Genomic DNA, 15,448 nt, shown 5'->3' with positions numbered 1-15,448 from the left:
ACCACCGCAAAGAAGCGGGGAAGGAACGGAGTTAAAATTAAGAAGGGGGAGAGTCGATAAAGTCATTAAGTTAGCCGCAGCTATAGCGGTTAGTTAAACGGTGGGAAAGAAGGAAAACAATGGGGATAAAGTAGGAGAAATTTCGAACTGCCGCCAAAGCCGCCGCTTCACTGGCGAGCCCAGTGGCGGCGTTCAAAACCAAGTCACGTGACCCACGCCGTCCTTCAAACTCCGGCGAGTGGTGGAGATAGGCGAACCCTGTTTTTCCGACATAATTCGTACTGATGTCCGAAAAAAAATCTGAACCGAAACGCGAAGGGACAATGCAGGCAACTGTAAAGGTAGGAACGGCGTATATACCGATGTTTGTCCGATCGAGTTAAGACGGATATTGGCCGTTAATCGAGTGGAAGTAGGGCCATTACCCCCATAGTTACCTTTAGCGCTTCTGCGCACCTTCTCTATCCACAAAAGGTTTCGACGTTTTTTAACGCCTAACCTTCTCTAATATCCCACCATTTTATATTTATATATATAATAGTTTATTTATTAACGGGCGCCGTCTTTTTTTCCCGCCTTTTACCGGCCGCGCATCGCCCGCCGTTAGGTAACCGTTACGGTTAGTTTGCAAGTCGAATTTTCCATTCGAGATGACATTATGGCGGGCGCCGAGAGCGCCAACTTCACAATTCAAAATGGTGGCTCCGCCTGGCGGAATGAAAACTCATTATAAACCATTGATTTTCCAAAAATATTCGAAAATACTTCCCTCTCCCCCCTTACGCCGTAATCGAATCGATGTTTATTGTTTGGAAATTGACGATTTGTTAGTCTTTCGCGGATTTTCTACCAATTATCCACGGCGTGGTCGACGTGTTTATTATGCGGTATTATATGACAGTTACCGATGGCGAATTTTAACTGTTATATACTGAATGACATTCCGTAAATACGTATCTGTGTTCCCGTAAAAAAATATTTCTATTTTTTTAAAAGACGTTCGGTCTGTGTTAACTCGTGTAATGGATGCTGTGTCTGCCCTAAGTGCACATCACTTACAGATGATGCCATCTCTCACACCAGTCATAATAAAATATCTGTTAATTATCCTTTCGCACATGTTCTTACCGAGCTTACCGGATGAAAAATTCAATTGGCTCGCATAATTCCGATAGGAAGAAAAATTATATGCGAGTATTCCCCTTTTTACGACTCGTCGTAATTGTCGATATATAAGGTTATACTTTTCGGTCTCCGAATTAGCTATTTTCGACAAAGAAGAGCTGTGTTGGTGTTTTTTCGAGTTAGAATTAAGAAAACTACTTATTTTTATTGATAATTATATTGATTTACTGCTGCGTATATGTAAACAAAATCAAAATGTATAATTTTTCTCTTTTAATAAACATATCTTGAATATTATAGAAGAAAATTAAACGACCGAAAAGTCTGTCGACGTCTAAAGTCGGCGGACGTCCCGGCGTTTATGGTTAAGTGCGCGACATTTTGAGTTAAAAGCATTCGTGAAATAATAATGTGTTTAATACATAAATAATATCCAAAATATTGACTTAAATTGATATGTAAATTTGAATATTACGAATGTGGTTAATAACTGGATAGAAAATCTTAATTGTTTCCAAAACAGTTCGATTTAAAAAGAGAGTAAATGGACCCGGTTATCTATAAAGCTACTGACCCTCGAGTAAATCACGGTTAAAGTTTTTCATTAAAAAATATATATATATAGACTGTGGGTTAGTTGGTAAGCATTTTTTAAATACAGTAGTAGTAGCTGTGTGGTTTAGTTGTTTTTGTAAGATGAAGATTGAATAACCTTGAATTTCTACACAACTTCAGTCCATTTTTGTTCATTTGAGAGTTAGTAGCACAGGACCCAAATGTGTGTAATGTATGCAAATTCACCTTTTTATCAAAGAATGAAGTCCAAATAAAAGTTTTTTCATCTTATTTATCCACAAAGTTGATCATTTAAACGGTATTTGTATTGACATTATCAAAATAAATGGTATGTAAATCATGTGTACATTTTTACATAAATATAAGATACAAGTAAATAAAATGACAAGTCGTCGCATTTGTCTTCAGGTAATGCACCAATTAAATAAGATGAATTCAACAAATGTAATGCATTTAACGCTAACTTTAGATATGCAGATAGCTAGTTACATTGTTGCTATTTGCAGATTTAATGATTTAATAAATTTTAGCTTGGTTAATTAATTTAGAAAAATGTAGAAAAAGTATGAAATGGGATAGAATTGAATCTGCAATGCTCATTCCATTTATCTAAATATCATGATATTTCTGAAGAACCGAATATATTTAACTGCCAAAATATTTGTTTAGTTTGAGAGCAAATGCTATATCATAATTGGAACATATTAATAACTTAAGAAAAAATAAATACTTTATTCACTTTTATAACCACTAAGGAGGAGGTTTTTGGACGAATAAAATGAAACGTTACGTCCTTTGAATCTGACATTCACCCGAGTTCAAGAATTACTCAGAAGATCCAAGATATTTTTGCATTTAAATAAAATATCCAGGGATAAAACAGTCTTCCGAGTAATTCTTGAACTCGAGTGAATGTCAGATCCGAAGGACACAACGTTTCATTTTATTCGTCCAAAAACCTCCTCCTAAGTGGTTATAAAAGTGAATGATTATATCTGGCAAATGTGGATAATTTTAGTTTAGTACTAAAGATACTTTATGAATTTATTATATCTTTACTAACAGGGATTAAGCTAAATTTTTCCATCTCTAAGGCAGAAATAGAGATATTTATCTTTTGGAAAATGAAGGAATTTCAAAAGCTTAAGAATTTCAACTCTGTTCTTAAAAAATGAAGTGAATATATTTTAATTACAATAAATAAAAACAATTGATCAAGAAAAGGATGATGATATACTGAACTGAGTATAAAACCATAATTTCAAAGAGAATTGAAATTTAGACAGTAAAAAATTAACGAAATTGTTTATGCCGTGTACCATGGATTTGCCGTCTCTGTCGTAGAGCATATTATATCATAGGAACATCCGTTCTTAAAGTAGTGTGAATGTAATGCATTTAACGCTAATCTATGATTTGATTATTTAACATAAGGCTGGTGTTGAAATGGTTCAGATGTTTTGCAGTGAAGTGTAAGTTAGTTCAATGAGTACTAGATTTTTCTTTGGAATATTTGAGAATATTTGGAACTTTTTATATATTAGATATTCACTGTATTTTCAAATAAGCAAGTGGAATGATCCGGGATGTGATACTAGATTTTTCATTCCTTTATTTATGCCAATGACATCCTCTGCTCCCTAGATGCCACGTTTTCATATAGGAATGTATTTTTATTTTTTAATCTAAAGTCGGCTCTAAAATAATGAAAATGTATAATATATTGAATATAATGTATTCTCTGACCCGATTTAATTATATCCAGTTCCATGTTAAACTTGTTTTTAATACATATATACAATTCATACTTCTTTATTTTTCTTGTCAACATGTCGAATTTGCATTTTATTTACTTAACATACCTTGTTATGTAGCAAAAAAATAAAATTTGAATAGAAAACGAGCAAATTTTGTAATTAAACTAAAATTATATGCTCAAAAATTTATATGGTATTTCTAAAATTTATTGCATAGTCACTCAAGCTTGCACTTTAAGGGTAAATCTGTTTACAACTGAATTAATTATATTTGATAATTGATAATTTTGACTGTTAATGGCCTTAAAGATGCATTGTAGGTACCCGAATGTACTAGGATAATAAGTATACGAACTACAGGAAATCAATTTTCGGTGGAAAAGTTAATGCGGGAGTTATTTTATGTATCAAGCAAATCCTCTGAATTTATTTATGATTAGTTCACGTAACAGATAAAATGAATCTTTAAATTAATATTAATTTATTAATTATCACGGCATTAGAATAGATTATATATTCATTAAGTTGTCTTTCATAAATGAAGAGCTTGTATAACTGTTATCCATGTTGCTGAGATATTCTTTCCTGGGCTGTTATTTCCTAGATTTTTCTAAATTAATGAAATTAAAAAAAAATCATCATATTAAACTAACAGATTGCGACCTGCTTTGTTTACAATGTATCCCTAATTTGTTAGCTAGAAAAATTAGTTGATTTAATCTGGTAATTTTGATCTTGTATACCGTATTTACTCGCATATAGGACGGGGTGTAACTTTAAAGTTCAAAATTAGGTTTATTAATACAATTTTAATTTTATTTCGTTTAATAGCAAATAAAATATCAAACAAACATAAATGCACACATTGTCCCGCAAAAATTACTGGCATTTTAAACTGTAAGGATAAAATCTTGTAAAATCGACAACATATAAATAAACAACTAACCCGTTATACATAAAGACACCAACCAATGCCAAATTTTAATATTGCTATAGCCGTTTTCTAGCCCGATAATTCGGCATTGGTTGGTGTCTTTATCGACAACATAATTTATCAGGAACCTTTTTTCGCCAATTCTTAACAGTCGAATCCCCTCTCTGTCTATTACACTTACGAGTTTCTCCGGACTCTGATTTCCGAACAATCGTCCGTTTTCACGTGGGAACGGATTAAAACTTATATTGGGCTCCCGTGTGATTTTGGAATTTCAATTTGGAATTCAATTTAAAAGCTTTGCTATTCCTATTGCTATTCATCTTTACTCCTGACAATACACAAGAACGATTCAAACGACCCAGATAAAATACTTTTGTTTTTAAATACAAAAGGACGAGCATCCGGTAAAAAATGCGAATACACGGGTCACAAAATTATTTGCAAAAACGCAAAGAATCCTTTGCTTGTACATATAGGATGACCTAGGTTTTTGAACCAGTGAAAAATGAATAAAAACCTCGTCTTATATGCGAGTAAATATGGTATTTGATATGAAGGTGATCCGAACGTTTCAAAAATGCTATGCCTGCATTTGTAGAGGTTTTATGTTGTATCTCTTGGTGCAATACTTTACTGGTACTTATATTCTTTTTCTATGAATGCTATGAATGTGTGAAATCTAAAGTGGATAAATTTGTAGCTTAACTATTTTGTCGTGTATGATCTAAAGAAAACTCTAATTATAATAAGGACAACTAAATTTAATTAAAATTTGTTTGTTTCTAAATAAAAATAAATTTTATCTTAATGATTAATAATTCCATAATTATCATTAGGAAAAAATATGTTAAATAAGCTATGAAAGTTGTCTGTGTATTGGGATAAAATGATTGTTCGAACTGATGGTGATACATTTCGGTATTAATAATCATTTTATCCCAATGAATATACAACTTCTGTAGATTATTTGACGTGTTCTTTTGTTCTAATAATAATAACCAAACAGTATTTGAATAGCGTAAATACATTTTAGTAAAACAATTTTCTAAACTCAATTGCAATTTGACGCTTATGTTCATTGATAAACTTTTTTCTGATTATTATTAAACATGCCACACCAAAATATATCTTAACAGAATTAAATAAATTATCTCAGTTTAATAAATCAATTTCTTTTTACTGCTGTATATTATTTATTTTCTGGCCGTTGCAGTAAATCTCATTAATACAGTAAATATTTGTTGTTGCCGAGAAAGTAAAACTTTTTAAACGAGCTTATAATAAAAAATTAAAGTTCCTAAATAAATATTTAAAAATGAAATCAAGTAATTTGTGAAATATATTGTGCTATTTGTAACAACAAAATGAGTTTGAAGAAATTTAAGAAATATAAATGACAACGTTTCATTCGTTTTATAGCCAATATAGTAAAACTTCAAATTAATGGGCTAATTGGGACAAGGAGGTGTCCGTTAAAGCCGAAAGTCCGTTATATAATAAAGTAGGTTTTTGAAATGCTTTGTGTTAAATTAACTAATTTGCTAATTTTTTTTATCTGTTTTCACATATGTAGATATATTTGTGTAATTAAAATTAAGTATGAGAGGTTTATGTTGCAAAAAAGTTTTTTATATATTATTGCTTATGTACTTACTGTAGTTCTGAAAGTGTAGTAAACAAGTGCATGATCTAACTCAGTGTTTCTCAACCTCTAACGAATCGTCGCTCCCTCCAATAAAACCGTTACATAGTATCGCCCCTTCACTTCGAAAAATGTGATGACAGCATTATTTGCAATGAATCCCTGCTGCGAGCTTCAAAATTCCGATGCTGAGGGCCGAGGCTAATGCCAAATTCGTATTGCATTGAATAGACTAATGACTAGTATAATGTTATTTGTTTAATTATTGTACAATATAACAAATAAAATATCTATGTTAATATAACGTTTTACTTTATCGTCCAGAAAATTGTTTTTCATCCCCAAAATATAAATTCTTACTAATCGCCCCAATGTGAAAAAATGCCCACATGGGGCGATATCATCCCCATTGAGAAACAGTGATCTAAATCAAAACAAATAAACATTCTTTGGAAAATACACTTTATAAGAAATGACTCTTGGATTTGAAAAAAACATGTTAATTTAATTACATATAAAAAGCATTTTGAAGTTAACAGGGTGTTAAGACACGGACAGAATTTTTGCCTGTTAAATTTGAAGTCCTTTATATCGAATTTTTACTGTAATATTATGTCTTGAGGTTGTCCCGTGCCTCTTTTGTATCAGTAAAAAACATAAAAAACCTGTACCTTATGATTGTACTCGTAAGTCTGAGGATTTTTCTCTAATATTATTTTCTTTTTTGTGCCAAATAGTTTACAAGGTGCGGTCACTTTAAAATTATGCATGTGCATTACATTATAATGTTGCTTGTACTGTAAGATCGAAAGTAAAAGTAATAGCTCAAGTCAAATATGTGATTTGTTGCACTTTTTGAAATGCTTTCATAGCCCATAAAACTATTGCATGGTGGAGTTGAGGTGCATTAAAAAGCTTTTAGTCAAAGATTTCTCTTTTATTCTGCAATTCTTGAAAAAAGACAACACTTTTGTGCATTGTCTTCAACTTCAAGTACTGTAGGATCCCCAAACTACAGCCAGAATGCCTCCTGGTTTTCGGATATTTGGACTGCAAACGTTTATTTACACTGTAATATGGTTGCTGTCTATTGGTTCTTGTATATAAACGTCTCTTTAATCCAAAAACTTGTTCGGTAGACTATCCATCTTTATTTTAAAAATTGGATTACAAATGCATTTTGGGTTGGTTTACACTCCCAACCCCTCTTCAGTGCATATAAAGGCATAAATTTTTCTTATCACGGTTATATCATCCATAAACATACATAACAGTCTAGTATTCTACATTAAAAAAATAAAAAATTACATTTTCATGCACTTAAAGTGGGTGGATCCAATTCAAGCTAAACATAGATTCTTACATGGTTCTCATTTGACTTCTTATCTTTTTGAGCTTCCATAATTTTGAAGCAGCGATGCAAACTATCAGCGGAGGTGTCAAAATGGCAGCTTGGCAGCTCACACAGTTTCTCATTTTCGGCCTCGGACATCATGGCAGCTATGTCAGTGACATTGTAAACATGTCATCGCTCCCAGGGATCTGATTAGTCAACATCTACATTTTACCTGACCAGAAAAAATTTCCACCAAGCACCTCTCGACTCGATTTTCCAGAAATTTTTCGCGAGGGACGTAAAATTTTTCTGGATTTGGCTTTTAGTTTACATTTTCAATAGTGTTTTTCTGTAAGTGTGATCCCAGCTTTACTCAGGCTGCTGAAAATCGTCCATTGTTCTGAGAACCCATTACATCACAGACAACAGATTTCCTGCCCATCCAGGAAAATATTCATTATTCAAAACAATGGAAATTCTTTTTTAATCCCCTCTATGTAAAAAATACCTGTACTTTAAATTATTGAGTCTCTTGATATCTCTATTCTTTATTCTATGGAAACTTGTGTTACATGATTATATATTATACCATACGTGCATATGATAAATCATATGTAAACTGTATACAGCAGGAATCAAATTGTAAGAAATTTATTCGTATATAAGCATTTATTTCATAGCTTTAGAACTTAAAAAATTTTAAAAATAATAAATCATTCATACGAAAAAAATATACATATATAATATCTTATTGTTATATATGTATACTTGTTCAAGAATATAGATAGTATATATATTTAATAAATGTATATCTGTAATGAATAGTTTCTGAATTTTTCATCAATCAACAAATTTAAACTTTGATGCAGATGATTAAAATAATTGACTGTCTTCTGTTTACAATACTATTTAGTAGTATATAATATATGATAAAAATATTCACTAATACACTTGATAATCATAATCTATTTTAATTCAAAACATCAAAAGTTTGCAGGGCTGTCAAGAAAGGGAAGCTGGAAATTTTTCCCCAAGCCCAGAAAAAACTTACGGGATCCATTTTGGTTCCTATTACTATAAAACTTTTACTAACAGAAAACAAAATCTTTAAGACTGCTTTTCATTAATAATGAAACATTCTATGTATTTCAATTATTCTAAACAAAACATCGGAAAGGAGTACTGCAAAAGGACAAAAGGGGGTATGCACTACTTCCAGGTCCAATACAAACTGTCAAGGAGCCTGAATATACTGTACTTTGTTGTTGGTAATTATTATATGAAGTCAGTAAGCGTAGAACCAAGAGTCATTACCTTATCCTTGATATGATCGTTCTTCAAATATAGTATAAAATATACAAACTATTTAGTTTTATAACACAAACTGTGATATAGGCACAAAGAATACAATTACAGTAATTCAAGTAGAAGGGAACAAACAGTAATCCTTTTCATATAATTAAAAGCAATAGACTCCAACTGTGAACAAATGAGGATGTCAACAAGAACAAATAGAAGAATGTAGAGAGACTGAATACTGCAACACTTTTTAGATTTTTATATTTTAAAATACAATAGAATCTCATTTTAACAAATTGCAGCATAACAAATTTTTCCCATGTCCCATCAAATATACTGTACTTTGCCTCATTTTGTCCTTATTTTTTCTCAGAAATGTTTTCACCTCATTATATATATTTAAATTATATTTACAAATTACTGAATATTTCAAGCATGTGAAAAATTTGTTTTCAGGGAACTTTAACAACTCCCATTTATGCCTAAATTCATTACCTCCAGCATTTAAAAAGTAATATAGTATTAGAGAACAATCTTCGGAATAACAAATACAAACCTTTGGTACAGGTTTTGTATCAATACAAAAAATGCAGATGCCAACACAGACATGAAATCGCTATAAAATAAAAACTAGCATAGTATCACTAGATCAATCCACATCCATTGTTGAATATCACTATATACGGGAAGGCAGCAGTGATGCACGGTTTGTCTAAAGAACTATAATGGTCGCTACAGATAACCTGACCACTTTTACTTCCTTCAAGATGGAGAAGAAATGGTCAAGATGTAAGATCCAATGAGCACTTCGGCCGAATGTTACACTCAGAATCAAGTGCAGCCTTCAGATAAAGCTTTCTGCCGAGAAGTCCGTAACAGAAGTTGACAGGGGAAGTGGCACACAAGGAGAATAAACAATAAAGTACTATTAAAGAATTTTTATATGCATAAAAAGTTAAACATTTCAGTTTAATAACTACTTAATTTGACTTTAGTAATGATGATATTTAATTAATGATATGAAAAGATTTTTATTACAATGAAACACAAACAAAAATATTGGAATTTTTTGCTGTCAATATATTTGCAATGTGTGTATATACATGTTTTATTGCAATCACATTACTAGATGTTGAAAATTTCTGATTTTATAACATAGTGCTTTACTTAGACTATTAAAAAAAAAATCAGTCATAGTATTTATAATGGAACACAATTGCTTAGAGATAGAATGTAATAAATTTGTTGCTCAAAATTACATAAAGTTTGAATAAAAATAATATGTAAATATGATATAATAATCATTAATTTTTAAATTTAATATTTATTACCGTATTTTACGGACTATAAGACGCACTTTTTTCTTCGAAAAATTGCCTCCAAAATTTAGGCACGTCTTATAGTCCGTAGCGTCTTATAGTCCGTAAAATACGGCACATTAAATGAATAGCATGTTATGTTATTTATAAGTTAGACTCCGTAAAAGCACTTTTTTGTTAGCTTTTTTTTTAATTTATTATAACAGGCTATTTTTTGCCATTTCTGATTTTGTGGATCTTGATCATTTTTTGTAAATTCAAAAATAATTGAGATTTTGTAATTAGACTTTTACACGTAATAATTGATACATTTTTTATATTTCCTTGTTTCATAATTTGATAATATTGCTTTATTAATGTGTAAAACTTTTTAATAAGCTGGAAATAATTATTTAATTTAAAAAAATGCTTGGATAAATTTGATATAATTAAGAAATTGGTGCTTAATTTATGTATATTTTTAACCACTGTATGTATCACAAAATTTAGTTTTGTCAGTAGATTCTAAATTGTCAGATTTTATAGTGACCACATGTCGTCATAAACTAATAAGGAAATTGGCTTAAGTAGAGCACTTCTTGAATACATATAATTTTATACAGAAAACTACAAAAAAATTGGTATTTTATTATGTAAATGTCTATTTTAAATAGTGGAATCAGTAGACTGCATATTTTTTTGTTATAACAGCAATACAAAAAACTAATACACTCAGATTCTCAGTTTTACTATCACATAGATCTAGATGTCTCTATTAAACACACCAATAAACCAAAAATCCATCACTTTAAGCTTGTATTTTAATGTAAAAACAAACTCTTTTGGTCATCTTAAACAGCTGTCTTCAGGTTTAGATGATGTATTTAACCATGGAACCATTGACAAGGTATTGCTGTCCCTAAAATTAATGGCTTAAGCTGACCCTGAAGGTTTCCAAATGTCTGAGATTAGAATGTCGTCTGAAATAATATAAGTAGAATCTCATTTTAACGGATTGCTCGGGGCACCAAAAATCATCCGTTGTTCCGAAAATCCATTATATCACAAACAATGGATTTCTGGTGCTTCCAGGAAAATATCCATTATTTGAAAAACAAGGATCCTCTAAACATGGCACTGGTCCAAACATGGCTCTGGACTGGCATTTACACATGCCATTAATAAATCAGGCTTGCGCCCGATTTTTACTATGTTGGAGTCACCCTGAGATCCAAACAACAACACTTAAGAGGCCAGGATGACATAAGGAAATGTAACCTAGCTACCACCTTATCAGTGTATGCTATTGCCAATCAAGGTTCTATAAGTGTTGAATGGACTGAGCTTGAATTGTCCAAAAAATAGGGAATTGCCAACACATACTGTATACAGAAGCATTTCATATTTATAAAGCGATGTGTATGGGATATTCTATCAATTACAAGGACATTAACCCTCTGTCGGCAGCTTTGAGGTCGTTTTTTGAATATCCCTATGTAAATGACATGAAGCTTTATGATGGCTACAGCACAGATTGTTTACGTTATTTGTTTTAATAGATTTGTGTTCATTGTTTTAATGGTATTTTGTATGTAATGTATTTATACTTTTAAATTTTTGTATTCCTTTTATTTTATTTCATTTACATATTATCATTTTTGAATATATTCAAATTTATACATTTATTTTGCGATATTTTCACATAAAAATTTGAATCTGTATTGTAGAATATAATTATCCAAACTACCATTGTGGCGTTCCATTACATATTCTACTTGAAGAAGGTTGTTAAAAATGTCCGTAAACATTTCAGTTACTAAATATTTGCTGTGTTTCATGGTCATTTGAGTGTTTGTCATCTTTGCACAGCACATGTAAATTAGTTTTTGTTAGAAACTAGAAATCAAATTAAAAATTTAATGACTTGAGAAATTTCCACAAATCAGACAGTTAACGAGGGTAAAGTATGTGGTATCATGCATAAATTACTATATTGGAGCATAACTCATGATTATATAAAATTTATTGTTATTCATTTTTAAATATTTTTATGGATTAATGATAGTGTTGCCACCTTTACAAAATTGCTGACCCGGACGGCAGGTCAGGTTTGTTCAAATAGAAGTTCCTGACGTGTGCGCAATGTCATTTTACAATGTGAAGAATAATGTACATGACAATGTGCTAAATCAGTTACAGTTAGGGATTAAGGACTTACATAGGAGTCACACGTCAGCATAAACAGAGTAACATGGCAGATGAGTTTCAGTGAGTGTGAGGTCTTTTGTTGTTCAAATGGTGTAAATTTATAACAATATTTGCAAGAACTTTGTTTCATCATAATTTCACAATTTCTACAAAATTCCCGGACAAAATTAATAGTTCACCCGGACAGTGAGTCAATTTCCAGACTGTCCAGGTGAAAACCGGATGGGTGGTAACACTAATTAGTGAGAATGCATACTTGTGTTACAGAATTATAGGCATCTTTCCTGCTGAACTATATTATAATAGTTTGTTATTTAAATTTGTTTGAGTGTAAAAATCTTCCTTTGTTGTTGAGATCAATTACTATATTTCAATTAGATAATTCTTCAAAATTCCATAATCCCGCATCTGCAGGTGTATAGAAATTCTATTGTTCATTTAACGATCCAAAACACATGGTTTAACTATATTTATTTTGGTTGATTTCGTACGTTAATAGATGCATTTCGGGCTGACTTACATTTTACAGCCCAAAATGCATGCATGTAATCAACCAAACTAAATATAATTAAACCCTACATTGTAGATCATTGAATTATCGGTAGAGTTCCTATACATCTACAGATCAGGATTATGGAATTTTCAAGAATTATCTAATACTTGTACAACAATAATTTAAAAAATTGAATTTAGTTTGGTAATGAACGTTCAAGTGAAGATATACTTTCTTATCATAAAAAATTTTTATAATAAATTTGTGAAAATATCAAGAAGCATATTTACACGCTTCATATTCTGTCCATTTGCATATTTTATCAATCTACAACATCCTAGGTCTTATATTTCCTTTTTCTGTCAATTTTACCCATTATGATGATCTGTAATAATTCATACTTGCTTCCTCTGATTACATATCCAAAGTATGATGATTTACAAGGTTTTATATAGGTTAACAGTTGTTCCTTCATTGAGTCTGTTTTCTAAAGTAATATCTTATTTGTAATATTGTCAGTCCAACTGATCTTTAGCATCTCCAGTGAATCCATATTTCAAACACTTCTAATTGTTTTATCAATTTAGCCTTCGGGATCCATGCTTCTACCCCATATAATAAAACTGGCCAAACATAATAGCGAGGTTGAAGCCGAAGTTTTAAACGCGAAAACGTGTACATCGGACGTTCGGCGCCGCTTTCCTGTAAGCCTAGAAGTTTGTCAATGGCATTTGGAGTGTCGAGCATGATTCCACTGACTTTCCAAACGCCATTGTCGAACTTCTAGGCTTACGGGAAAGTGGCGCCAAATGTCCCACGTACATGTTTTTGCGTTTAAAACTTCGGCCTCAACCTCGCTAATATGTTGCCATTTTTTTTATAATTTTTTAACAAAAGCCATTATCACAAAGATCTTTTATTTTTGTAAATGTCTTCCTTGCCATTTCGATACTTGTTTTAATTTTTATCAATGCGTTCAATCAAAATTATGTAAAAAATTCCACTTAAAAATAGAATTGGGTGTACTTTTGTTTTAATGATTTGAATTATACAAAAGAGAAAAATAAAATTACAGAATTATAATGTAAAAGTGAATTTAAGACAGAATTTTATCTGTTTTTACTTGTCTGAAATGGAGATAATTTTACATTTGCAGTCATTTTACTCGGCAGTCATTAGACATTTTTGGCTACACCTTTTAACAATTTCAGTTTAAAAGAGTTTTCTGATAACAAGCGTTTAAACTCAATATTTAAAATGCTTTAGGAGCTGTTGAACATTACTTATTTTGTAACATTTGTATTGTTTTTCTGAGTTGTTGTTTAACAAAATGTAATAATAGTAATTATTTTAAAATCTGAATTTCCTGCATAAAAATTTCCTAACATTAGATTCCAAACTTACTTGTTTTGAAATTGAAAAACTATAGTATTAATATTTAAAAAATATTAAATAATAATTGTAGGTTTCCCATCTAACTTATATTTATCTAATTGTATAGAATAAATCTTAAAAGTATCTTTCCTAAATATACACTCATTTAAGATGCAAAAACAATTTAATAAAAACTATATACTGATGATAGTCAATCTGTGACTCTTCTAGATCCTTATGGCAGCTTCTGTATAATGGATCCTTATATAATGTATATAGAAGTATAGCACCAAAGTTGGAATCCTACCCCTGATGTATACGTATGTACAGTATATACTGTAACTGATGATACATTTATATTGTGGAGTTTACTAGTATAGACTTTAAAGTAGTTTTAATATAGCTGGATAAGCAAGCCAATGACTGCTTGTTTCATTTGAAACAGATTATGTCACTGGCTTGCTTACAACAACTTTGTAACAGTTATAATTAACTGATTTTATACACTGACATGTTTGCATCAAGAATTATTCAATTAAATTTTTTTTTTGCATCTATTTTTCCTTTATTTTTATAAACTTCAATTGCTAGGTGGTGGCGGTCTGTATTCATTATCATCAGAAAATCACTCATGGTTTTATCAATTTATTTATCTCTAAATAATGCGTTAGCAAAACAAAAGTCACGCGTGAGAAAGTGAAATCGAAAATTTATATACACACACCAAAAAAAAAAAGTATTATTTTGTGGGTTTATCAAAGCAATTAAAGTAATAGCAGGAAAGTAAAGTAAAATGCTTGGCAATCCTGTGAATTATGGAATGATTGACATGTCCATATATTAAAGGAATTATATTTAAACGTCCAAAAACCTGACGTATTAATATAACACTAAAAAATTAATTACAGCAATTGTTTGGTTTAGTCTTAAAGGAATATTAATTAAATAGTAGTTCCAAGTTTGATTATAACTATTATAATCAAAATTGGAACATTTTCAATTGATACCAATTAACATTAATTTGTCCATACTATTTATCTAGTTTTTACTTATACACAATGGTAATTCAACTTTAGATTAAATGTGTGGTATGATAATATTTTATTCAATAATAAATAACATTTTTAATAAATTACAATAAATAGTACTTGTAAGAACTCAGATGTTAAATGCATTACAGTAGAGTCCTGCAAACTCAACTTAATATGGACTGAGGTGGTGTCGAGTTATCAAAAATTAGTTTTACAGCATAGTGATGATGCTAGTTTAAATAGTGGAATTTTTGTAAAGGTATTATATGTGCAAATCTATATATATAATCGAGACGAGATGATGATGATGATGATGATGATGATGATAATGATAATAATAATCAGCGCAGAGACTAAACGGTTAGGAGTTGA

The 15,448-nt window shown here is 30.6% G+C and overlaps 1 protein-coding gene across 2 annotated transcripts in view; it reads left to right on the top strand.

Moving 5' to 3' along the window:
* Positions 1-204: 204 nt before the first annotated feature.
* The window catches only part of LOC136986267 (serrate RNA effector molecule homolog), a 52,675-nt gene continuing 37,431 nt past the window's right edge, over positions 205-15,448 (top strand). Inside the window, exon 1 of one of the 2 annotated variants that reach the window (XM_067283770.1) lies at positions 205-341. In XM_067283770.1, the coding sequence (XP_067139871.1) occupies positions 285-341 (57 nt within the window). In that variant the 5' untranslated portion in view covers positions 205-284. The remainder of the gene's footprint in view (positions 342-15,448) is intronic. The other variant, XM_067283764.1, reaches the window with a different exon arrangement.

This window comes from Centruroides vittatus, unplaced genomic scaffold, assembly GCF_030686945.1.
Source record: "Centruroides vittatus isolate TY-2023 unplaced genomic scaffold, ASM3068694v2 contig_1213, whole genome shotgun sequence".
NCBI classification, from domain to species: Eukaryota; Metazoa; Arthropoda; class Arachnida; order Scorpiones; family Buthidae; genus Centruroides; species Centruroides vittatus.
Note: the sequence above shows the minus strand (reverse complement) of the source record. Positions and strands in the feature narration are given on the sequence as shown.